The 26,470-nt window shown below is 44.9% G+C and overlaps 2 protein-coding genes across 2 annotated transcripts in view; both read left to right on the top strand.

Annotated features, from left to right (window-relative positions):
• Window positions 1-26,470, top strand: part of LOC142590511 (cytochrome P450 3A6-like) — a 168,694-nt gene that overhangs the window by 17,495 nt on the left and 124,729 nt on the right. The window lies entirely within an intron of this gene.
• LOC142591210 (putative cytochrome P450 6a21) lies at window positions 899-25,823 on the top strand. The gene is made up of 6 exons (XM_075703572.1): window positions 899-1,608; window positions 4,325-4,562; window positions 7,056-7,186; window positions 21,457-21,553; window positions 25,537-25,600; window positions 25,672-25,823. Exons 1-6 carry the CDS (start codon window positions 1,486-1,488, stop codon window positions 25,811-25,813), a joined length of 795 nt encoding a protein of 264 aa, XP_075559687.1. The 5' UTR covers window positions 899-1,485; the 3' UTR covers window positions 25,814-25,823.

Here is a 26,470-nt window from a genome sequence, read left to right as displayed (position 1 = left end):
AGGCACATGAAGCCCGGCATGTTGTGTTGGGGTGTAAAAAGTGACAGGTGCAACTGAACATTAAAAACCTGCCTATTTATCTATAACCCGCTAAAAACAGAGGTCGCACATCGAATACACTATAAATAACATATCACTCCACGGAGTTCATGAGCATAAATTTCTTGGCCTGATCATTTCACATGACCTAAGATGGGAATCGCATATTAACAGTATCATACCATCTGCTTTAAAACGGTTGTTTTTCATCAGAAGACTTCGAGCTGCACCACCGGAAATTAAACTGCTATCATACAACGCATTTATTCGCCCAGTTCTCGAATATGGTTACACAATTTGGTTTCCTTATACACAACAGCTTATTAACAAACTAGAAGGAGTGCAGCGAAAGGCAATGAGATTCATCTTTAACAAATACAAGAATAGCGACTCACCCACCCAACTGCTAAAACAAGCTTGTGTTCCTACTCTGGGAAACCGCGCCACACTATCATGACTAAAATTATTGTTCCAAGTAATACACAATGCATTACGAATAAATACTTAATTGTATATTTCCCTTGCCGACACCAGACCTTCCCGCCATAATCATTCACTAACACTTAAAGAGTATGAATTTCGGACTCACTGTTTTATATATTCGTTCTTTCCTCTTGCAATAAGGGAATGGAATAGCATGGACCCCTGCATAACGATTAACACATCGTTGCCGAAATTTGTAACCCTTGTAGAAGTACTGTTGCCCAATAATTAGATTATGCTAGCCGGAAATAACACACCACTCACGTTGTTGTGTAAGGTAAAATCTGTATGAGCATTGTATTTGCCTATGCAATTTCATCCGTTCTTGCCAAATGCACTGTATTATTCATGTTTTATTTCCTGCCATATGTGTATATCTGCTTCGTGTCGATTGCAAATATCATTGTTGAAATTATGTAAACCTGTTTTTATCGCTATTTGTGCGTAAATAATATATGTCCAACCTGTAAAGATCCCACTGGGATTGACAGTATCTGAAATAAAAAAAAACAAAGATCGGCGGAATTAAACAACAATCATATACATTGCGCATACAACACACGATAAATCCGCTACCTTCTATTTTCCGAGAACTAAGGGCCCCAAATAGTGTTACGGAGAGCAGCGCCCTTTTCAGATCAGCACCTGTCGCTTGAAATACTCAACAAATCACATGGCGCTAACGTTATATATTTGGATAGCGAATCACATGAATTTATAACTGCTCACTACCTTAAACGCCGTTGGCCGTGAATATTTTCAGCGGATGTTGTTCGAAGGAATGCAATGTGCAAAAAATGCTTTGTGCGCCAGTCACGAAGGCCGTCACAGGAGTCATTATGACGTTTTATATATGTGTTTTCTGAGTATGAATGCAGTCTTCGCTTTTGCTATAGCACTTGTTTTTATATTTTGCTAGCAACATCTTCCAACACTGTGTATAAAACCTTTTCTTCTAAGCGCATGTTTCACATCTACGAGCAAGACCCGCTCTTCACCAAGTACCTAATCTTCTCCAATGGTTCTGTGTGGAAGCGTTCTCGAAACTGCATGTCGCAGTTCTTCACGTCGTCGAAGCTCAGAGCGGTAAGTGATCGCCCGGAAGGAACGCTGATGAAGGGCTCTGAGGTGGTGCCACTATTACAGCTTGCAGAAGACTGCGAACAACCAAATTCGAAATAGAATCCGGCCTGGTTAGGCAATAACTTGACGCCACGAAATGTTCGCTTTTAAACAGTGCCAGTTTGTCGTCCTGCCCCATACAAGTGTACTCATGTAATTGGATGGCTTGGATGGATGAGGTTTTAGGTTCCAAAACCTCTATGTGACTATGGGGCACGGGGTAGTTGGGGACTCCGGAAATTTGGGCCACCTGGGGTTCTTTACAACGTGCACCTAAGCCTAAGTGCACGGATGTTTTCGCATTTCGCCCCCATCGAAGTGAGGCCGCCGTGGCCGGGATTTGATCCCGTCAATACGCGCTTAGCAGCCCAACACCATAACCGCTAAGCAACCACGGCATTCGATGGCTTGTAGAGCTGGTTGGTACCTCGTTATTTGTAAACAAGAATGCTGGGACAACAAGACAGGGCGGGGCGACACAAATACAAATCCTAATTTTCAGCGCTCGTATGGTATACGCCCGCTTTTTTTGTATGTCGTTATCCCAGCCAGTTCGCCAATGTATATACGTAGCAGGCTTTAAAATTTTCAGCAACAAATATAATCTGGTCAGAAAAGCGTTGTAGTATCCTGCAATGACATTTTGTGCGTTCTGTTTAGAAAAGCAACAAAGTTACAGAAATTAGTTCTATTAAAAAGATAGCTCCTTTAGCCTCTCTCAAAGTATGGAATTACCTTTTTTTTTTTGTTATGCGCATGGGTGGTTAGTACCCAGGTGTACAACTACTACGAAGTGTATATTTTGAGCGGTAACGAATATTGTGGCCAAAATATCCATGAGCATGTCTTCAACGCGGCCATTCCTGACACTTCGCGAACCTTCGTCTTGCTTTACGCGAATTATTTGGTCCTTTTTAACCATGCATAAAAAATCGGCCGGCAAGGTTTGGTTCCGTTCCGGTTGATTGATAGTGGAATATATGCCACGTTATTGGTCTTAGTTTAGTGCTGCTTGCACTCTGGGCACAAGTTCTGGCAATAAACAGTTTTGCTTTTCGCTTCTTATTATTAGTGTTCCTACTTACATATTTGAATTTTGCATGTTTACGCATGTAAACATACGCTCACAAAACCACACCTTGTTCAGTGCATCTTGAAGATTTCAGATTACCCGAATATACTTTTCCTTCGTACACTTAAAAACGCCGAAAATGTAGTGCCCAAATACAAATGCATCTCCAAAGTCCTAACTCAACAAAGAGAGCTTCTTAAAGGCCTCTGATTTAGAGAATGCCACGCTGAAATTTGCGAAGACGAACCAAGAACGAAGTCGTATGAACAGATTGCTTTTTTTTGTTCATACATACTGTGACCTTTCGCAAGACAACAACGTGAAGAATAAAGTAGACGTAGGGCGTAGTAGAAATAATTTCTTAGTTTTGTCAAAGCTAGTAGTTTTGCGGCCAACATAATATAGTAAGGAAATAATGCTTTCGCAAGGTTGCTAAATGGGCTGTATAAAATTGCAGAGCGGGCAATTTTACGTAAACTTTTTGCACGATATCTTTCAATTACGGAAAGATCGAAGTAATCCAGATGCAGCAACATGCATGCAGCCAAGCTACGCAGCCAGACACAGCAACAGGTATTTAGATGCGTGCTGTTGTATTAGTTGCCATGGAGGGAGGCAAACTCGAGAACATTTTTTAAGGGGGTGGTTTCAGAAGCAGTTGAAGTGGGCCTAAATTATGAGAGCATATTTATTAGTCCGAAATTAACCTATGTGTGCGTTGTCGAAAACACTGTAGTTCCGCAACATGGTGCAAAAGGAGCAATTAATTTTGCGCGATGAAGTTTACGTGACATGAACAAGGACAATGAACACAGCTATGCAGCCTGATAACTGATGTACACAAAAATCAGCTAGTTCTGCGGAAACGTTTTAATTTCAACATGAAGAGTTCTAAATATCGCGCTTGTGTTAGCTCATTGCGAAGTTTCATGTTTCTGTAAGAACCAAGGAAAGTTTCATGAAAATTAACTCATCAAACACGTCATACTCATTCGCAATCGACAACGCCATACTTTGACAGGACCAACTTGTTTATGTTTACTTCCTTATTACTGTTGTCGGCTGGAACAGTTTACCCGAAAAATGTCCTTATTCCGTATGGTAAAACTGAAGCTCATAGCTTATAATATTTGCTGTTCATTACTTTCGTTTGATGAATGTTTTTATTTCCTCGTACTTTTTTTATGCATTGCCATATTTTGTCGTATGCATCCCACCTGTTCTGTGTTCGGCAAAACGTTTCTTTCTTATGTACGTTGTTTGCCTTTGATGTTCATGCCTTTGAGCCTACAGTACCTAATAAATAAGAAAATAAATTAATAAATAAGTACATTAACGACAACTTTGGTTCATTGTTTAAATACCGAAACATTGGTAAAATTCGGCACTGACCAACTAAAAAAAAATATTTTACATACCAGGCACATATGCTAGCGTGTATTTCTAAGACATCCTATAAATATTGAGCAGAAGAGGATTCTTAATGTTGCATTGTCGAATTATACGAGACCCTTTCAATGATTATAAAGAAACGCTTCATAGAAAACACGCTTATCGAGGCGCTAGCGTATTTAGAGTGACACGGGCACCCGCTTATTCACGCCGCAGGTGATGCCGTCTTTGCTGCACGCCCAGAAGCAGTTCATCGATGTTCTGGGCGAGCACGCAGACCGCGACGTAGACGTGGACATCAGCAGCCTCTGCGAGCGCTTCACCTTCGACGTGATCGGCAAGGCAGCGTACGGCATCGACACGGGCGTGCAACGGAATCCTGATCACCCGTTGTTCAAGGGGGCCCTCGCCGTCCTCCCGAATGTGACTTCGGGCTTCTTTTACCACCTTGGCCGTGAGTGGAAACAATGAAGGGAACCAGCGAGCAAAATTCGAGTCACGTAAGCCATGCTCGAAAAAGGGAAATGGTACCAATTCTTAGATCGCATTTGAACTGCTATTTCATTTTGAAGTGACAGCTTTTTCTTTTTTTAGCTTGCTCTGGGGCTTTCCTGTTTCACAAAGGAGCAAAGCCCACGCCCAGGCCGATGCAAGGGTATCGCATGACGCAAGGAATAGCATAATGTGTCCGCGCCTGGCAAAAAATTACAAAACGGGTGTTTGCTGCGTGTTCATGATACGCAGCTACTGCGGACGCAATCAGAGACTTCCCCCTGTTCAGCGCCACTTGTGAAGCGTAGTGATGTGTGATTTTAGTGATGCGTAAAACCCCTCAATCTGCAATTTAGCGCCAACCACTCCCCTCCTCCTCCGCTCCACTTACGCGCTCGACACAGCCTCGACAGGGACGCCGCCTATGCTGGTCATGCAGTAGCAGACGACGGCTAACGCACTACCGGAAGAAATGCGCGTAAAGGTTCGTGCTAGCCCTGCGGAGCAGTTTCTGATGCGGGGTTTCGCTTCCTCGGTCGGTAAGTGGCGTTCATAATGTCTTGTTGGAATTGCGCCAAAATAGAGAAAATGACCATTATTTAAGGCATAAAGCGCCTGCACGTTGAGAGTCCGTGTTCTGAAACACGACGCATGCACGTCGTGGGCTCAAACACGCGTGTAATTACCTCAGTTCCAGGTTTTGACTGCTTGAATATATGTGTACCTGGTTTCGTAGGTTCACTTACGTATCTACAGAATACTTTTGTTCAGCCGGCGCGTGAGAAATTCCAACTGTCTGTGGCCAGCAATACCTAGCAACAAGGTTCGCTTCTGCTCCGCGCCTTTTACAGATGCGTGTAGCTCATGCACGGGTTGTGGCCCCATGAGAAAAGTTCTCACACGTAGACAGTTTTCATAATTGGAACCAGCACATGGATTTGTTATCATTTATTTATTACAGTACAAGTGGTTGCAATTTCATAACAAGAACGAACTTGGTGGAACCACTGAACAGTGATTCGGAAAATAATTACCCCCTTCTCATTAGCACTAGTAAAATTTTATTGAAGTGCATATGTTATATCTGTATACTAAGTGCATCTGTATTCTTTTGCGTTGTAAGTTGTTGCAGGGAAGCAGTGTTGCTTTAACTGGAACACTCAAGACACACAAGACAGAGAAAAGAAATTGATTCTTGGGTTTCACGTGACACAACTGCGATATAATTATAGGCACGCCGGAACGGGGGACTCCGAATTAATCTTGACCAGCAGGGGTTGCCCAACGTGCCCCAATGGACGGGACACGGGCGTCTTTGCATATCGCACTCACCGAAATGCGGCCGCGCGGCCACCACTTCATCCCGCGACCTTCCTCGATCAATCCGTCTGCGCGTACTTTCGTCCCACTAGGTCAGCAATGGCAGTCGTAGCGTGCCGCAAAGAAAAAAATATACAAAAGCGGAAAGCGTGCTTCCACGTTACACAGTTTGGCCAATGGAGGAGCGTAGGATACGGGCGACAGTGGGCGTGGAGGAGGAAACGCCGGGGAACGCACAGTGGCACAAAGATCTAAGAATGGCGCTACTTTTGGAAAATTGAGGCTCTTTTAGTGATGCGCGATAGGCAGCGCTCTCTCCCGGTGTTCTAGAAAACTCAGCTGTGTGTCACGTGACTCAGCTCTCCACAACAGGGCAGAGGTCAGTGGTGCACGGGCGCTCGGCATCGTGTCTACGTGCGAATAGGAATTTTGAAGACGGAATCAAATACGAGTGTAGAATCGTGCCTGAAACAAACGGAATCGAATCGAATACCCAGTACTTTTTGAATACCTTTTCAATGTTGAAGTGCCCGTCACAGCAATAACACAAAACTATTTTCACGTCCTGTACATTCACAACGTTATTAACCTCCTGCCGTTACATTGCACGTCATGAAGCGCTATTCATTAAACGCACAAATGGAGCATTGGGAGCAATTAAACAGATTCTTAGCATGCTCAGGACTCAACAGGGAATGCGAATGGCGGAAGTCTAGCCGGAAAAGCATGGCTCCCGGAGTAGCGTTAGGTGACGCAATGCGCATGTACTCGTGTTTTATGCCTGTTATCGTGACCACCATAACATTTGTTCCGTACTTGGACCCAGTTTATGCTTAATTGCCGATAGCTTGCGATTCCAAACATACAAGTTTTTAACGAAAAATATTCGTATTTATAACTGTTACAAAAAGAGAAAACTTTGAGGAAATACTTTCTAACGACAACAAAGTATTTAACTCGGACCATTGAACTAGTTTGCTTGAGGTAGTTCTTTACTATACTGCCTCAAATGTGTTTCCAGCAGTGCTTAGGGAACCAAATATTTGGCATAGACTTTGCTTGCTTCGGTGGCTATTCGCACTAAAATCTTTCTGAAAATACCAAACTATAGGGAGTGGCATATGACCCATTTCAGAGAACCTGTACCACTGGCAATGGCTCCTGAAATTGGCTTCCATGGTCATCGGCTGGATAAGCAGCAATCCCCATGCAGAAATGGCCAAAAAAGTCACAGAAGTCATTCAATACCGACGAAAAAATCCGCAGGTGCGTAATGTAACCTAACTTGGAATTTGGGAGTGCGTATCAGTTGTACATATAGATAGCACTACTAGACCACTTCTAAATGTGACGTCTCTCGGAAGCCTAAATTTTTAGACAGACAGTTCATGAGTTTAGAGCGACATTCGCCAGGTGAAACCTAACTAGGCTTAATATATATTTGTTCCTGTTCGTGTGATTATTTTGGTATACAGTACCTAATGCATACTAAGCAGACTTGTACACAATGAATCAGTTGTAATCATTTACTCCTACTCAATTACGTTTTGCAGTAATTTTGTAATCTACTAATAACCTTGTGTAGCCATTAACGCGTTAGCTACATTTACGTTACTTTTTCAGTATCGAATTTTATATAACAAGTTCCACTTCTGACAGGTAACGCATCTGGGAACAGGTAAATTGTCTGCAGAGTGCGAAGGGATAAAATAATGTAAGTTCCTTGATTTACCACCTACACGCGACTAACGTCCTGCAGCTACACCTCAGTCCCCTGAACATGGAACGCTTTCAGCCTGCAGATTAGGACTATTCTGTACGTAGTCTTGCGCCTGAGCTTCTCACTTATAATACCGTTCTCTCCCGCTCTCCTGAACTCGCTCATAGACGGCCCGCATAGGCAGTAAGAGCTGCGTTTCCATTGGTCTTTGCTTAGCACAGTCAATGACTTCTCTGATATAGGCAAGCATTTTGGTTGTTAAACCCACATTTTACCGGCGTTATATTACATGAGTCATATACATATATATTTTTTAGATTTTATGACATGGACATGCTTCTAGGGCTGTACACTAGGCACCTTTATATCGTCACGGAGTGATCGAGAGGTGGATGAACGCGAAGCTAGGCAGAGCGACGAAGACGACGATGAAGACGCTTGCAGGTGCGTCGGATCAGACATTCTATCTTGCTCTAGCTTTTTTCGTAAATATTTTGTAAATATATCCTTCGCCTATATCTCGCCTTCCTCACACATTGTTGGAAGTGCTGGGTACGTCATGCCTCGCAGCAGAAGTCCGCAGCAGCCGTCGTCTGTCTGCAATGGCGGAATACACGGCGCCTACATCAGAGCCCGCTACTTTAACGGTTGTGGTGGTGCGACGATTGGATCCTGGTACGTTGAGTGGCTGGCGGAGTACGAACGCGTGAGTGCTAACAACCGATGGGACCCGACCCTGATGTTGCTAAGTATTATTTTCTACCTCAAAGGTGCTGCAAAAGTATGGTTCGATAACCACGAAACTCATATCGGAAGCTGGGACACCTGCAAAGAAAAACTGTGCGACTTGTTTGGGAAGCCCGTTGGCCAAAAGATCGCCACGAGAAAGGTGCTCGCGTCACGTGTCTACAGAATCATACGTCTCGTACATTGAAGACGTCTTATCGCTATGTCGAAAGGCCGATGCCGAGATGACGGAGGACGACAAGGTTGGGCAAATCTTGAAAGGGATTGCCGACGACGCATTGAACCTTTTAATGTGCACAAATTTATCTACAGTCGACGCTCTTACAAAGCGGTGCCGGCGATTTGAGCAGGATAAAATCGGGGCCACGCGTTTGCCCGTCTTCCCAACACGGCGACAATGTCCTCTTACGAAGATCCCACGGCAGCACAGCCGTCAGTTACACCAGATCAGCTGACACAGATTGTACGCCGCGAACTTCAGGTCTTTACCCCTGCCCCAGTTCACGACGTCGAATCGAGCTTGACAACGACTTCATTCGTCCAAGCCAAAAGTCCAGTTACGACAGCTGACACAGAAATGTGCACTTCACGCCTAGCATGGCGACCATAGGTCGCCATGTTGCCGTTTTGGCTTATCAGAGAAGCTCCTACCACGTTACACCGGGCCCTACAAGGTGCTGCGCCAGCTCAGTGACGTCACTTACGAGATTATATCCATGTGCACTGCTTCTTCGACCTACTCGCTACAAACTGACGTTGTTCACGTTTCCCGGCTGAAGCGCCACTGCCCGTCTTGCTCCTCACTTTCGTAGCAAGCGCCGGGATGGCACTTCCACGACCGGAGGGTGATGCTACGGAGCGATCAATACCTGGAGGAACGCGAGGTTTGGCAGAGCGATGAAGACGACGATGAGGATGCTTCTACGTGGGCCGGATCAGACGTCATCTCTTGCCCTAGCTTTCTCTGTAAATATTTTTTAAATATATCCTTCGCCTACATCTCGCCTGCGTCACAATATTGAATTATATTTTAGATTTGTCCACCTTTTTCAAATCACGTGAACGCTTGATGGCATCCGTTACAAGTAGTCGCTTAAGTCTGTCTGGCTATCCAGTAAACTGTGCTGAGGGGAGATCCACCAGATTATCATCATTATCTGCCTATCAATATGTTCACAGCAGAACAGAGGCCTCTCCCGCGATCTCCAATTACCCCTGTCTTGCGTTGGTTGAATCAAAGTTATGCCCGCAAATTTCATCATTTCGTCACCGCAATAAATTTTCTGCCGTTCTCAACTGCACTTTCCGTCCTGTGGAATTCATTCTGTAACTCCAATAACTAATCGATTATTTATTTTATTTATTTATACAGGCCTTGGAAGGCCCAGGCAGGAGGGGAGAAGTACATATAAAAATAAAACAATAAATTGACAAAGGAGTAGAAAAAGCTCCGGAAAATTGTAATAGAAAATATGAATTCATAATCAGTAAAGCACCTAAATAATGCATAGACAGTGGCAAATACAAACTGAAGCACTGTTTCATAAGCAGAGTTTCTAAGCACTGGAAATGTAGCAGAGAAAGAGAGGAGTGTCTAATTAAAAATTATTACAACGCGTAAATCAATAAATATTGCACAATGATACAAATTGAAACAATATTTCGTACCAAGAAGCAATAATTTTTAGGTAGTAATAGACGCTATTGAGTCAGTGCTGACAAGTTTGGCATAGATTGGCTGTTCCATTCCGTTAATGTGCGAGGGAAAAGGGAATAGATGAAGACGTTGGTTCTACCATTATAAGGCGTTAATGAGGCATCGTGGCGGTGTCTTGTTCGGCGGGCAGTAAGGGGTTTTATACAAGGTTCAGGAGTAAGAGAGTTTATTGCTAGTCAGTAAAAATAGGAATTTAAGCCTGTGAATTTTCCTTCTTTGTTGCAAAGACTGAATATTGTGTTCAGCCATTAACTGACTTGGGGAATCACATGAGCAATATTTAGAGAAGATGAGCCTTACTACTTTACTTTGCATCATTTTTAGCGAATCAATGTTAGTTTTAGTATAGGGATACCATACAATAGCTGCGTAGTCTAGATTGGACGGACAAGAAAGGTGTTGGCGATAAGACGAGTTTCAGAAGGAGCGTGTTTTCAATTATGCCTGAGGTAGCAAAGATTTTTAAAAGCTGAGTCACAAAGATGAGAGATGTGCGAGTTCCAACTAAGCTTACTGGCTATTGTAGCACCGACTTACTTATATTCATTCACCTCCGTAAGAGGTTTGCATGCTTATAGATAAACGGCAATTTATAAATTTTTCGAGGGATCTTCATAACTACTGTTTTATCAATGTTAAGCTGCATATCCCAGCAGGCACACCAAGCTAGTATGTCTTGAAGGTTAGAATTTAGATTAACTTGATTTTGTTGGCAGGTGATTTGATTAAAGGGGATACAGTCATCAGCAAATAGTTTTATGTGTACGGGCTGAATAACAGTGTCTACAATGTAGTTAATATATATGTTAAATAAAAAATAATCCAATAACACTACTCTGGGGAACACCAGAAGTGACAGGAAGGATACTGGAAGGACAATTATCAACTACTACGAATTGCGTACGGTTGAAAAGATAACCACGAATCCAGTTTACAAGATGTCAAGGAATGTTGAGATGTTCAAGTTTTCTATTAGCTTTGAGTGCGATACAAGATCAAATGCTTTCCTGAAGTCCTAAAATATGATGTCTATTTGCCCTTATTTGTCAACAGTGCTAGCGAGACTGTGAAGTACAGTGGTTAATTGGGCTACAGTGGAGAGGCCTTTTCGAAAACCATGGTGCATAGCAGATAGAATGGCTCTATCATTGAGAAAATTATTGATTTCAGAAGCAATAATGTGTTCTAAAGCTTTGCAACAAGATGAGGTTAATGATACGGAGCGGTAGTTTGCCACTAGTGATGGATCGCCTTTGTTTAGTATCAGAACAATACGAGTAGAGAGCCCGTCGTTAGGGAGTACCGCCGATGAAAGGGATGCACTAAAGATAATAACAAGAAAGCGAGATAGCATTTCGGCGTATCTGTGAAGAAACACGTTTGCATGTTATCAGGCGCTGGAGACTATATTGTTTTCATACATAGAAGTATAGAAAAGACGCCAGACAAAGAAATAAAACTAAAATCATCATTGTGTGCTACGCCGTTCACACGAGGTGAAACAGGTGAGTTCGAAGAGACACTCTTACAATAAGCATTGAAGTTATCAGCGATATCTTGTTTAGCGACGACAGGATTGCCCTAATGCATGATATGGTCAACTGATTTACTTTTTTTACTGAGATAGCCCAAAACATGGAAGGAGCAGTTCTGATGAAGATAGGGGCAGGGTTAACTAAAAATAGTGATGTTTAGCAGCACTGACAGCCTCACTTAATTTTACTTGGTATTGTCCTACTCTGTCACGAGAAATACCCTGTCGTCTTAGTCGTTTGACCTTTATCTTTATGTGCCCTATTTCACGGGTCATCCAGACATTGTCTTGGTGTAAGTGTCCTGCGCACTGCAAGACCTGCGCAGCTCCATTTCTTTCCTTTAGTATGAACTAAAATATTGGCAACCCCTGCTTTCTTTATGATCCACGCCTCTCTATTTCTGTCTCTTAACGTTACGCGAAACATTTTTCGTTCCATCGCTCCTTGTGCGGTCCCTAACTTGTTAAGTTTCTTCGTTGAACTCCAAGTTTCAGCCCCATATGTTAGCATCGGTAGAATGCAATGATTATCCACTTTTATGTTCAAGGACAGCAGTAAGCTGCTCACATGATGTAGTAATGCCTGCCTTGTGCGATACAACACATTTTTATTCTATTGCAAGTGTCCCTCTCATGCTGCTGGTCTTCTGTGGCTTTCTGAGCTAAAGAAACGCGCAGAGATTCTAGAGGCTGACCGGTAATCATAGGTTGTTGTTTTATTGGCCGGCTTTTGAACATTATCTTTGTCTTGTGCATATTAATCTTCGACCCTACTCTCACACCACATGTCCACCAGATGTTGGCCGAAAAATTAAAACCACATTTCTGTGGCTCGATAGCGAAAGCCGCTTCAGCTGCTGATGCCAGGAAATCGCCTAATTTCATTTGTTTCTGTTCTTCACAGGCCCTGTGGGGAGCACCATTCCCTAAAATTAAATGCGACCCTTGAATGAGAACCTATACCCGAGCATCGCGGCAAAAACTAACTACAATCTTTTAATCAAGGTGTTCGCACGTTACTACACCACTGGTTTCTCCAGCTCGCACATCGTGCAATCTTTTATGGTCGCTGCACATGTCTTCGAAAAAACGAGGCAAGGGTAACGAATAAAACTTCGAAAAGCCATTCTTGCGCCTATAAACAACGTGTGAAGGGCAGCATAGTAAGCTGTGGAAGAGCCGGGCCACCCTGTTCTATTTACTGTACTTGTGCAGTGTTAATAAAAGCCGGAAGGAAAGTAACGTTGGAGTAACTGATTAATGTTTAGTAAGAGCTCAGTTACTTCTAAGGGGCAGTAATTGTAAACTGTATTGAATTACGTTTTTGGAAAGAAATACTTCTAATTGTAGTAGGCTATTTCATTTCTGCAAGTAGTACAAATCTATTAATAGGTACGCTTGGGCAAAAAATGCATAAGAACAACCATTTTCGTCGTACATGAGTTCATGTGTGCCGCCGCATTTACATCGACTTCGGCCCCCCCCCCCCACCCCTGGTCTCGGCCTCATGAAGCAAGGTCGAGTGCTTTCTTCAAGAGTGTTGTATGTTCCCTGTAGAGCAGGCAGCTTGTTTGCAACGCTTCCAGTCCGAGATAACATTGAAATGTTTATAACGCTAACGGCATGCGCACCATTTATCGCATGTTTGTTTTGAACACCGTGTGTTCATTTTACGCTTAAGGAATGAATTATTAACAGAAAAGCTCATTCAAAATGCGACTTATTCAAACTCGCCCACACAAATCCGACAAGGCTAGTCGAGCGCAGCCAGTGTATTATTGAAGATGCATGTCAATAAGCCGCTGAGATGCACCAGTGGGTGCCTCTACATTTTCTCAAGAAAACGGCGAACAGTGGCAGGTGCGACCTGCCGTCAAGTATTTTTGGGCTCCGCTCAAGTGTGCTTCTGAAATAGCGATGAATATTACAGCGCTAAATTTATTCATGACCTCATTGATTTAAAGGGCAACCAGTCTATCATTTAACGCAAACCCCCTGTTATGGGTCGATAACTATATATTAAATATCATTGAATCTAGATGATAAAACAGGCCATTTGAACTAACACGTTATCGTAGCATACAAGTATCCAGAGGTAGCAAAGATCGGCGTATTTCTCATAAATATGAACGCTTAGTCGTCGTCCGTATCGCAATTCAAATTATAGGAAACTTGCTATGGTATGGTTCAGAAGCGCGGCATAACGAGGCCATAGAAGAGGTGGGGGGCAATCTCGGTGCATAAAATAAACTTCCTGAATACGGGCCCTTACTTATAAATGTAAGGAAATGACAGCAAACAGTACTAAGAGCGTTGCCTGCAGCCACACTTGATGTAGTGCGATGTATTGTTTCTACAAGGCAGAAATTCAGGCAAAGATGGAGACTTGGAAGTTATGAAAAACTCTGGGCCCAACTTGTGGACGTGGAGGGTCGTGTGTGAGTCATGGCAGTGACTTGTCGTTGTCAGGGCAACTAGCGAAGTCCCTTTGTCAATACGTTGGCTCACAACGAAATTCATTGTTCGAGCATTTTTCATCACTTCGATTTTGTGAGAGTTTTCCGTGCGTTTTTGTCTCTTGTTGTACTTCACTGCGTATGGCGATGAAGGAAATGGATGCCATGCACCTAAGGCGCGACATGCCTAATGATCTCGCTGTCAACATGAAAAACTTCTCCGCCGGATGTGAGCGGCAGTATTAGGCTCACACCCGGCGGACAAGTTTTTCAGGTTGTTTTTCGCGGTGTGAGCGGCAGGATTACGGAGAAGACGAAGAAGACGCTGTTCGATCTGTTGTCACCTCAGCTCTGTAATTTTTGCATAGGTTTCGCTATTCATTAAGTGAGTTATTTATATCCTTGGAAGACGACCGCATCTTTGAGGTGGTACTGTCCCTATGGGAAGTGTACGGCTGCTCCGGCGCCGGCATCTTTAAAGGGACAGCGCCATCCGAAGGAAGCCAGCGTGGCGGAGGCGGCCGTGGCCTCGCAAGGTGTGGAGCTACCAGACATCAGGGACGATAAGCAGTCCAGTGCGTCATCATCGCTCAGTGGGGACGACACAACTATCGTCGACCCTGATGAGGAAGTGGCTGGTATGGCAGAAATAGACAGCGACGGTTTCAAGGTGGTGAGTCATCGGAAGCAAAGAACCGTTGGAATCCAAGTGGTAGTTTTCCCAACAGAGAAAAGTGTTGAATTGAGAGAGCGGAACCCTATCAGGCTCTTCGAAGCCATTAAAGTACTGCTGGGATCTGCCCCGATTCGCAGCAGCTTCACAACGCAAGGTACTCTTTATTTAGATATGGCAACGGAAGAGCAAGTTGACATTCTTCTCCCGTGCTCTCAGATTGGTGACATAAGAGTTAAAGCCCGGTTGCCCCACTCCTACGTGACTAACACGTGTTTTTAGGGGAGTACCAGTGTGGTATTCGGAAAGCGACCTTCTTGACTACTTGAAACCGCAAGGTGCTCTGCACGTGAAACGTCTGATGCGCCGGGTGGAGACTCAAAAAAAAAGAATGCGCAGCGAAACCTGCTAACTCTGTTGTGATAACGTTTGCTCCCAACACCAAGCGACCGGAAAAAATTGACCTCGGTTTTACCAAGCATGCAGTCAAAGAATTCGTTGAGCCTCCTCCCCGATGCTTTAGGTGCCAACGCTTTGGGCATGTAGCAAAAGTTTGCATCAAAGATCAACATTGCAAACGATGCGGTAGCGCCCACGATCACAAAGCCTGACAGGAAGATTTTGCTTGCGCTAATTGTGGTGGTGGCCATCCAGCGAGTTTCGGTGGCTGCGTCTTCCGTGTAAGCGCCTTACACCGCCGAGTGTCCTTTATTAGTGGTCCCAAACCACAACCTACTGAGAAGCCTATACCTGGAAGTGACGAGTTCCCGGCGTTAGATTCGGAAGTTGAGTTCCCTCCGTTAAAGTCGGAAGTTCGTAGCATGGTAACAAGCAACGTCAGTGAGCGACCTGAGCCTAGCAAGACGGTAAAGACCTCTGTGGGTGAGTCGGTTGTTCGATCTGCTGCAGCTAAAAGTGTCCAAGTTCCTCAGCGACCAGATCACAGCCAGACTCAACATGGAGGACATTCCCTCGTCTCAAAAGAGATGAAGAAACCAGCTGCAGCGGCCAAGAGTGGGTCCCAGTCCGCATCTTTTGTTGAAGTTGTGAGGCAGTGCGTACAGCAAAATAAGGAGCTCAAAAATCAGGACCTGTCCGCTCTTCTGCGAGTTTTGTTTAGGTCCTGCGTTCACATGTTCAAGCGATACAGACTGGCACCCCGAAGAACTTTCTACAGCTCGTTCTTTCCTTTGAGTCCATGATTACCACCTTCGCAGCGACCTTTACCTTATAATGTGGCTAGTCTTCTTCGACCTCGTGCAACTAAATATCACCGAAAAGTGCCGTTTATTATGCAATGGAACTGCGCTGGGTTTACAAGTCGATTAGCAGAACTTAAATTATTTCTGAAAGATACCTGTGTTCCAGTATTGGCACTCTCGGAGGCTGGCCTACCAAGCGGGAGATCTTTGACTGGATATGTCACCCATAAGAATTGCAGCATAAAGTCATTTTCCGCGGGAAGTGCCGCCCTTTACATACGAAGAGAGATTCCTCATGTGGCTTTGAACGTCACCAATCTTTGCACCGATAGTATTGAGGTAGCGGCTGTGAGGATACGGCTTGGCTTCTGAACTCTTTCTGTTGCATCCGCATACGTGTCTCCGCGGAAGAAGTTAGCAATGGACTTCTTTCTCCAGCAGCTTTGTGACCATTGCCCAGCGCTCCGAATTATCTGCGGGGACTTCAACGCCCATCACTCTGTCTGGGGTGACAGGAACACAGATTCCCGCGGACGCAAACTTGTAGAATTATCGAGAGTTTGGACCTGTGCGTGGCCAATGACGGAAGTCCCACTTTCTTCCGGCCTCCAGCCTCAGCCACATCTATAGACCTAACCTTGGATTCATCTGACGTCCGCGTGAAGTGGTCAACTGCACCTTACCGCATGGGAAGTGATCACTATCTAATTTTAGTGTTTACTGCCGACTTCCATATGGGGCGGCTCTAAAATTAGCCATGTTGTTAATTGGGACAAATACAGGGAGCAACTTGCATGTGTTTCTGGTAATGTGATAGACAAAATGATTTGTGGTAAGATGACTCCTACCACAGTGGTCAAGTTGCCTAATCATTTTCCGACTCCGTATTTAAAACTCAGGAACCTTTGCGCAGTGCGCAGAAGGGCGGACCAACAACTGATGCGGAAGAAGGACGACAGATCCTTGAAGACGACCTTCAATAGGCTTAACTCTGCCATTCGACGCATTACGCACAAGCTCTGTAGGTCCCAGTGGGTGTCCATCTGCGCTAGCTTGACGGTTTTCTCACCGATGACGAGAATTTGGCGGGTCATTCGCAGTCTTGCTGGTGATTCTCGTCCTAGTAAACCTTTCGAAGGGCTTGCACTGGGCAAGCAGAAACCTCTCGTGTGCTTGGCAGAGGAATTTGCAGATGCATTTGTAAGTGCAAGTTCAGGAATTCATCCCTGCGCTCTGCGTGCAACATCTACGTCTGTGATGGACGTCCCGTTTACACTGCGCGCGCTACAGACAGCACTCAGCAGCGTGCCGCGTCGATGTGCACCAGGTCCTGACGGCATCACCAACCAGATGATGCAGAACCTACCTCTGGAACACCGGAAGATGCTCCTATGCTATCTCATTCGAGTGTGGGAGACTGGCGACGTTCCTACTTCATGGAAGCTGGCTTGTGTTGTCCCAGTGCTGAAGCCCGGCAAAGAAATGACAGACTTGGCCTCGTATCGTCCTGTATCACTGACATCGTGTGTGGCTAAGCTCATGAAGAAGCTGGCAAGTAAGCGTTTATCTTGGTGGCTTGAAGATAGAAGGGCTTTGCCAACATGCATGACTGGATTCCGAACAGTTTTAAGCGCTCAAGATAGCGTATTGGACTTGATAAGCCATATTGAGCATCATAGAGCTTTCGGCCTTTCAACACTAGTTATTTTCCTAGCCGTATCAAAGGCTTACGATAGCGTCCTTCAGAGCTCAATACTAAATAGCTTGCAGGCCATGGGCGTACAGGGCTATCTTCTGCGATTCATTCACTCATTTATCACTGATCGTAAAATTCAAGTGTGGTTAGGAAGAACCACAAGCACCGAAATTGCGGTATCGCGAGGTGTACCTCAGGGAAGTGTTCTTTCCCCAACGCTCTTTAACGTTGTAATGGCTGGTCTGCCCACTGAAGTGCAAAAACATTGCAGGCATGTCGATATGTCGATATACGAGGACGACATTTGTCTTTGGTTAACCGGATATCAACACAAGCGTTTAGCTCTGATAGCTCGACAGGCATTACTTTCAGTTCAAAATTACATTTAAGGTGTTGGGTTGACTCTCTCGGTGGAAAAACCTGGCTTCATCATGTTTACAGGTAGAGGAAGTAGGTATGCGCGGCTGAAGATAGACCTTGATCAATCTTGCCTTCGACAATTGAAACACAAGCGCCTCTTGGGCGTCATTATTGACTACCGCCTACAGTGGCGACGAACTGTGGACTCAGTTTTGACATCGATGTCTTCGCGTCTCAATGTGATCCCTAGAGTTGCAAGTGAGCAATGGGGAAATCACCCTTCTTCAATGATCAGGTTGCACGATGCACTAGGGACGAGTTGAATAATGTATCAGCTCCCTTTTAATATCCCCTCGATATCACAGCTGGAACGACTTGAGGTTCTGCACAGAAAGGGCCTAAGAAGGGCTCTTGGCGTTCCGCACACTGCTCCTAACAATGCAGTACTTTATGAATTTCTATCGAGACCTCTTAGCCTAGTCGCTTCACAAAGGTTATTGATGCAAATTGGCCGCCTCAAACAGACGATAGCCGGGCGAGCCCTTCTACAGAGCTTTCGAAAGAAATCTGAGTCCCGAGCGTACTTGGCACTAATGGCACTCTTGGTAACCTGGGTCTTGACGCTACAGGTCGAACTAAGAGGTTGAAACCACCTTGGTCATTCGCGAGCCTCGATTGTTCGTTGACAATTCCTGATGTACGCGCTAAGCGGAGTTATCCTCTGGCGGCATTGCGTTCGCTAGTACTGGAACATCTTGAGACTGAATATGCACGTCATCTTCAAATCTTTACTGATGGCTCTGTGGACAAGGTCAAACGAACTAGTGCAGCTGCTTTCGACATTCCCTCTTTGAAGTATGGTTGGGCTGTTCGCTTCACTGCAGTCGTGTCCTCCACAACGGCCAAAAGCGTTGCCATTGAGGCCGCTATAATGAAACTACTGTTTTGTACGCCTCAACCTGTTGTCATTCTTACAGATTAAAAATCTGCCCTTCAAAAGTTAGAGCACGGTTTCCCTACTGATGACATATGTCTTAGCTCTCTACGATCGGTGCACAATCTCCATATCAAAGGCTTCTCCATACGTTTCCGATGGGTGCCCTCGCGCATAGGTATCATAGGCAACGAGATGGCGGACAGCCTCGCCCATGGAGCGCTGTCTGGGAATCCATTGAGAAGAGTGCCTCAAGAGGACAACATACTCTTCAGAGAAGCGGTGTTGTGCCACTTCAGTTCGTTGTGGAGCTCACTTCATAAGCCGTGTGTGATCAAGGGTCTCAAGAGAAACCAAGCCACTTTACTGCTCCGCATTCGCACGGGCTCTGCTCGTACCCCTGCGTGGATGTATAAGACTGGCCTGGCGTTGTCTCCATTATGTTCAACGTGTGGTGTGTGCGATGACATAGAACATTACCTTATGTACTGTACTGTGTATAACGGGGAAAGGAGTCTGTTATTCGGGTCCTTCAAGAAGACAGGAGTTCCTCACAGTTCTCTTCAGGACCTTGTTTTCCCGCGCGGGAACCGGTTGTGTAAGAAGGAGGTATCTCGCCTTCTTTTAAATTACCTACAGGACACGCATTTGGCCTCCACATGGTGAACTGAGTGACAATTTGTAATTGTGAGGTCTGTGATTATGTGATTTATTTATTTTAGGTGTCGCTACGGTGGAGCAATTGCCGGCAGCAACTGCAAGGCTCATCCCACCAGTAGCCTACAACAACTCAACTCAACTCAATGGCAGGATTACGCGCCAGTACAAATGCTAATCTCCTTTAATCTACGTTCACTCCCTCTACGCCAGGTAGTGGTTCCTCTCCGAATTTCTGTGTGCGGGCTGCCCGGTGTGTTGACCCTGCGTTACCTACGCTCCTTAACTTTACGCTAGTGGGTGGCTTTTCTCAATATTCCTTTGTGTGAAAAGACCAGTGTGCTCACAAGGCCCCCTACCAGGAAGCAAGAGAGAAAACGGTTGCCCTGATGGTGTAGGGCGGAAAGCCAGCGAGACACTACGGACACATCTTCTCTACTCATGCCTCTAGGAGCACGCATGGCTTGGAGCGCACCGCTAACCCGCAACTATGCATTAAACTTCTGGTATTTCTTTCACATCATCTTGTCTTTCCTGCCGAACCCTTTCCGATGGTCAATCTAATTCAACATCCAAGCCAACGCTGTTCAAGGTCGCCAAAACCGCGTCCCCGTAGCAACTGGCGGTACCAGCCATAACCACTGGTGACAGCCGTAATACTCTTCTTCTTTGTGAAGCGCATTCTACCAGAACGTAATAATTTTTTGCTACATTGTGTTGGCTGGACTACGCAAACATTCTTGCGGCTGCAGGCGATAGTCGCAAATGTTTGAGACGAATGGTTAGCTCTACGAAAGCTCTCTTGCTTTGTCTCTTACCGCCAATGCATCGGTGTAGAGAGAGCTCTCTAACCAGGTGGGTACAAATGCAGTCATTATGAAATCTAATGTTTCGCTATATACAGGGTCTGTTCTCAAAGTAATAGGATTCATTTAAAAAAATATTCATGAGAATACCACAAACAATTAGAACTTTTCAAAATAGCACCCTTACGCATCTACACACTGCTCCCAATGAGTTTTCCAGTTTTCGTACGCCTCCAGGAACGCCTGCACCGGAATGCTGCTTAGTTCCCTCGTCACGGCCTGTTGAACTGCTTCTACTGATTTGTGATGCTCCCCTTTGAGCGTCGGTTTGATTCTCTGGAATCGAAAAAAGTCTGGCGGGGCCAAGTCGTGGCTGTAGGGGGTCTGAGGCAGCGTGGCCACCCTGTGCTTGGCAAGATACTCCACTACGCGGAACGCTGTGTAGCTCGGCGCGTTGCCATGGGGCAGCACCCAATTGTTGGCAATGGCTGGGCGGACACGAATAATGCGTTTTCGCAGTCTTTTGAGGACTTCCACGTAAAAAACTGCATATACTGCAGCAGAACTGATAGTTGGACGAGTTGGTACGAATTCATAGTAAAATATTTAGCGCGCCCAATTGACAAGGACAGAGTGAAGGGGGACACACGGACACCTCATGCCTTCAGCGTCACATAAGGGCTGTCTCTGACACTGATGTTACGTTTAATTGTAAAAATGCACATCTACGTCTCCTATTTAAAGACAATAATTCGAACAACGCGTATATGGAATATCGAGAACTCACATGGCACATCGCTCAACCGATAAATAAAGATGCATTGGTAAGAAATCAAAAGCCTGTAAAACGAACCGATATCCAGGAATTGTTTACCCATGAGTGCAGCGGTGTAAGGGAATTGCCTTGACGTTATCGTCTCGGCGATATGGAAAGATAAAAGCGCTTATGCGTCGGTAGGTGCAGATCTTTAGTGATAACAATTATTTCCGGAAGGCTGTGTCCAATTGTGTCTTCTACTGTATTTTTTCTTCAGGTGAGGGTACCGGACATGGCCCAAATTCTTCTGGATGGTCTTCTAGAAGAAGAGGTTTCCGAAGTCGGGAAGTATGACGTCAGCGTAGACAACACAGGTATCCCGTTACCTGTTGACCTCACCTACTGGACGAAATTTGTTATTAGAAATGAGGCAAATAACATATAAATGTGCGAGAAAGGGAACAAGGCATCCTCATGTCCTCGGACAGACGATATCGAGATTGCTCAAAAGTCGTTGCTAACCCTGATACGTTTTGGACGCCCAGACCACTCCTCAAGTATCATTTATAAAGCCACATTAAGAAATCCGTACAGGTTCGTATAGCACATCGAAAATACTTAGTTGCTAGTACTTGATGTTCACTTCAGCAACACCTACTTTGGACACATCTGATGGTCCAAGATATTCTCTACATTCTACACGTTTATTGGGCTCGCTTTCGCGCAACACGTTCTGCGTAGCGATACGAACTCGCTGCATTTTTATTATGTGCTCACCTTATCGCGGTACCAGACTACCGCTACAGCACCTACCAAACTACGCGACAAGAAAACATTCCAAGGCCTGATCGCAGTTATATGACGGTATGCACTGACATCGGGCTCTGCATTCTTGCTCCGCCCACTACAACACCTGGGAGAGCGTACGTCTTTAAGGTTGTCTGTTGTTGATTAATGACTCTTCATTACGCCAGGCATTTTCAAGGCACGCACCACAGTATATATGGGCATTTAACTACATCCACGCAGCTTGTACAGGCAGAATATTTCATAGAGCTATTTCAACTACTGCGTTTGCAACGGCAGTTCTTATAGGGCAAACATACTTTTGTGCTCTAAGAGGCCATTCGCTATGCAAGGTGGCAAATACATAAATTATCAGAGCCCGTCCTCATTACTGTAGTCAACTTCTGAAAAGAAGTATGACGTGTACAAATTTTCCTACTCGATTTACCAGTACCACTCAATACAAGTACCAGTCAATTTATTGTGGCAATCGTACAAATTAATCTAGTTGGCACTCATTGTATACCAAGCCCCACTCAAGATATACCAAGCACCAGCTAATTCCTTTTAAGCAATAGCCGATTTTGTCAAAACACTTCTGAATCTAGTCCAAGTGTAGCGTACTTCAAGAACCCTAAAATTACAGGTCAAGCAAACTTTTTTTCATATTTCAATGCTTTCAATATTTCTCATTAAATACTAGAGGGCAAGATGCGCGTGTGGCAGCTTGTTCGCACCTGACTACCGACATCATTTGGAAACTAATTTATTTCTGTCTTACACTTATTTTTCCGAGAGTAACACAGCACACGCCAGCTCATGCAAGCATTTGGGAATAAATGTTAACAAAACATCCTTAAGAGAACCAAATACCGTATTTTCGCGACTATAACAGACTGAAAGTTAGAATTTCGCTGGTTGCGGACTATGCGTGGTTTCATTTCCTAAGGTTTTTGGGGCTCTTGAAGAAATCGAAGCTACCTTCTACGGCGAAGTGTTTCCGTTCCTGAGCAAAATTAGCTGCGCAATCACTATCGCTGCGCACAAGCGATGTTTCCAGTTCATTCTCCAAGCTTGGGACCTTGTTAGTGGTGTAGGAATAGTGCGCCGTAAAATGTAAAACACCGTGGCAACATGGAAATGAATGCTGCACCTTAATGGCATTGTTAAAATCCAGTGTAGTCTACCGTACGCAATAAGTAAGGACGATAGTAATTTTTACGGGTTTTAGTATTGACTCCTATATCAAGTGTCCCACGTAATTTGAGCCAATCCTTATATATATGCAAATGCCAAGTAGCTGCACACAACCAACATAACGTTGTTTGCCTTCTCTTGCAGACACTCGGATTCTGCATCGCGCTTAAATCCGTAATTCGTATTAAGCAATTATTTGCCAACATCTCAAATGTTATAAATAGCTGAAACGTGTCCAAAAAGAATTGCAGAGCAGCATTATTAACATCTGATACAGCTTTATGTCGCTCATTACGTGCTACATAAAAGTGTTTTCCAAGCAAGAACGAAGCCCGCGAATAAACGCGAAGTGCCGCTAAAGGCCAGTTGCGTGGCAATTTTGCGGGTATTCGTGGGCTTCTCTCATGCCTGGAATAGCAGGCGCGTATGGGAATGTGCTTTATCACGAAAGAAACCAGCCCGTAAAGATCGACGAGAAAGGCTTACGTTCAAAAGAGAGCGTTTTGGAAAAAAAGTGTCTTCGTGCTCCGCTTACGAGCTCTACGCGAACCACACGACGGCAAAATACATCCGTTTCATACGAAATACGCTCTGTTTCATACATCAGGTGCAACGCTGTGGATGCTACGCAAGTAGTGCGGTCTCCAAATTGTATTCCTCCGCGCGTTCCGTCTATGCTTTGCTGGGCGCCAGCGGCGTTCGCTCGCGCGAGCATGCACTTGAGGCTGCCGCGACAGGACGCTAAAAAAAAGCAACGAAAAGGGAATATATATAAAACAACGGGTTAGCAGCCGACTGAGCGCATGGCTTGTCTGCTTCTAAGGGTAAATTCTTGTTTTCATTTAGAACTGTCCTTACATAAAGAACATTTTCACAAAAATCTGTCAAAAGATGCCGAACTGTTTCCTAGTGCGAACGCAACCACTGCAAAAAGTATCTCTAGCCTCCACCGCGTTGAACCTGATGTATGAAACGGAGGTTAGCTGAGACGTTCACAGCAGCATATGCTTTCAGCGGAATGCGTTTTTTCACCAATCCTGAGGGGCACCTCAGAGCCCGTTTAATGCTACCTAATAAGCCTTACTCATTTTTAATCGCCAGTAATTGCGCTCCGTTGCATGTTCTATGTTTGTCCACATCGAATCCACGTGGTTGACTCGGTCGCTATAGCTAAAGTTCGCTCGCGTCGACTTGACATGAGTGACAGATCGACTGAACCAACCACAGAAACGCTGCAGATTTTTTAGGCTGCATTGTGGGCACAGAGATAATCAGCTTTTGCTCTTAACTGCACAATGCAGCACCTGCTATACAATATATTTATTTACCAGCCCTTGCTTAAGAACCAGTATTATTCAAATCACGTGGAGGACGATTTTATTAACTGCACGATGACGCTAGCAAGCATTACACTTTTCAATGCCAGTTGAAGTTTTGATTGTGAACATTTATTACTGAAAAAAAATTATATCGGCTTTTGTCATTTCTGACAGAAAAACCCAAAATGTACAAAAATGTGAATGCCAATCGCTTTTGGCGAAATAATCTCTCGCACAGCTCACTAGGTTATGATTTTTCGGAATGTTTATCGGGCAAAACAATACACTGCGAAATTTATCATCACCATCAGCCTGGTTACGCCCACTGCAGGGCAAAGGCCTCTCCCACACTTCTCCAACAACCCCGGTCATGTACTAATTGTAGCCATGTCGTCCCTGCAAACTTCTTAATCTCATCCGCCCACTTAACTTTCGGCCGCCCCAGGCTACGCTTCCCTTTCCTTGGAATCCAGTCCGTAACCTTTAATGACCATCGGTCAACTTCCCTCCTAATTACATGTCCTGCCCATTCCCAGTTCTTTCTTTTATTTTACCTAAGATATCATTAACTCGGGTTTGTTCCCTCGCCCAATCTGCTCTTTTCTTATCCCTTAAGGTTACACCCATCATTCTTCTTTCCATAGCTCGTTGCGTCGTCCTCAACTTGATTAGAACCCTTTTCCTAAGCCTCCAGGTTTCTGCCCCGTACGTTGAGTACGTACGACACAGCTGTTATACACTTTTCTCTTGAGGGATAATGACAATCTGCTGTTCATGATCTGAGAATGCATGCCAAACGCGAAATATATGCGTGTGCTCAAATCTCCTAGTAGGCTGCTTTATTTTGACACTGATGTAGCTCCCAGTTTTTTTCTCAAATAAAGTAATTTCTTATTGTATTTGTTTATTGTATCTTTCTAGCTGCCATACAGGAAAACAAATATAGTGTGATTAAGCATCAAGGTTCAAGCTGACAACGCGCTTGATAACTGCATTGAATGCTAAAATTATATTTTCTTTTACATTTTGTAACCTCGGTCACACTTTCTCCAAAGCACCCCTCCCTCAAGAGACACTAAACCAGCTCTCTTCAAACTGCATGGCCATCTTCATTGGAGGGTAAGCATCGCTGTCACTCTATTCGGAGTGCTGAGATATTATGCAAATACGGTGTTTCTTTGTAATTGCAGATACGATACCACAAGGATGGCTTTGACTTTTTGCTTTTATCTGATGGGGAGGTATCCGGAGGTGCAGGAGAAAATACGTCAGGAGGTCCTTGACGCTTTTGATACAGAGGTTAGCTGGTATTTTGAATACTTTGTTCGCTAGATAATTATGATGTTTTAGAGCGCAGCTCTTTGGCGTCCGTTCCTGGGTTTCGCGTCGTCGTCGGCGTTGTCGTCGGCCTCGTAACCAGCTCCGCCCCCCTTTCATCCCCCCAGCGCTAGCAGCGACCGACTGATACCGCTGGATGCCGCTGACGCCGCTAGAGAGTCAAGATAACGTGACTGCATGGAACACCGTCGCCGCCATGCAGAAAGAGGAGGAAAGGGTCCCCCCCCCTGTTCTTGTGTGGCGGATAGGGTGCTCTTCAGTTGCCGACGCGCCGGTTATTTCACTTAGGCCCCGGCACGTCGACGAATACGTGACCACCTTCCCACGGCTAGACCTGGTTCTTAGCGCTGCGGAAGCGAGGGTATCATATTGTTTGTGTCGGCATCGGCGGCGTTGTCCCTGAAACCAACTCCGCAGCTGGGGTTGACTCACTATCGGCGTCAGCGGCATCAGTCAGTCGCTGCTATCTCTTCCCTCCTCCCTTTATCGTGTTGTCCGCTTGCTGCGCGCGCTACCGCACTCACGAAAGACGTCGTGCACTTCCTGCAACTCGCATTAACCGTCCATCGATCCACACCGATGTTAGTAGTGGGGGACTTTAATGTTGACATAAAGACAAACAGCAATTTCCTAACACTTATGCGGGAGAAC

The sequence above is a fragment of the Dermacentor variabilis genome, chromosome 8, assembly GCF_050947875.1.
Source record: "Dermacentor variabilis isolate Ectoservices chromosome 8, ASM5094787v1, whole genome shotgun sequence".
In the NCBI taxonomy this organism is placed as follows: Eukaryota; Metazoa; Arthropoda; class Arachnida; order Ixodida; family Ixodidae; genus Dermacentor; species Dermacentor variabilis.
The sequence above is the reverse complement of the archived record's forward strand: the minus strand, read 5'-3'. Positions and strand labels throughout refer to the sequence as shown.

What these genes read in the sequence shown, in the direction of transcription:
- LOC142591210 (XM_075703572.1), top strand. Translation starts at nt 1,486, where the DNA reads ATGTTTCACATCTACGAGCAAGACCCGCTCTTCACCAAGTACCTAATC. An exon ending in CGTCAGCGTAGACAACACAG is followed by an intron (nt 21,554 to 25,536) that starts GTATCCCGTTAC and finishes CTTTCTCCAAAG; the next exon opens with CACCCCTCCCTCAAGAGACA. An exon ending in ATGGCCATCTTCATTGGAGG is followed by an intron (nt 25,601 to 25,671) that starts GTAAGCATCGCT and finishes TTGTAATTGCAG; the next exon opens with ATACGATACCACAAGGATGG.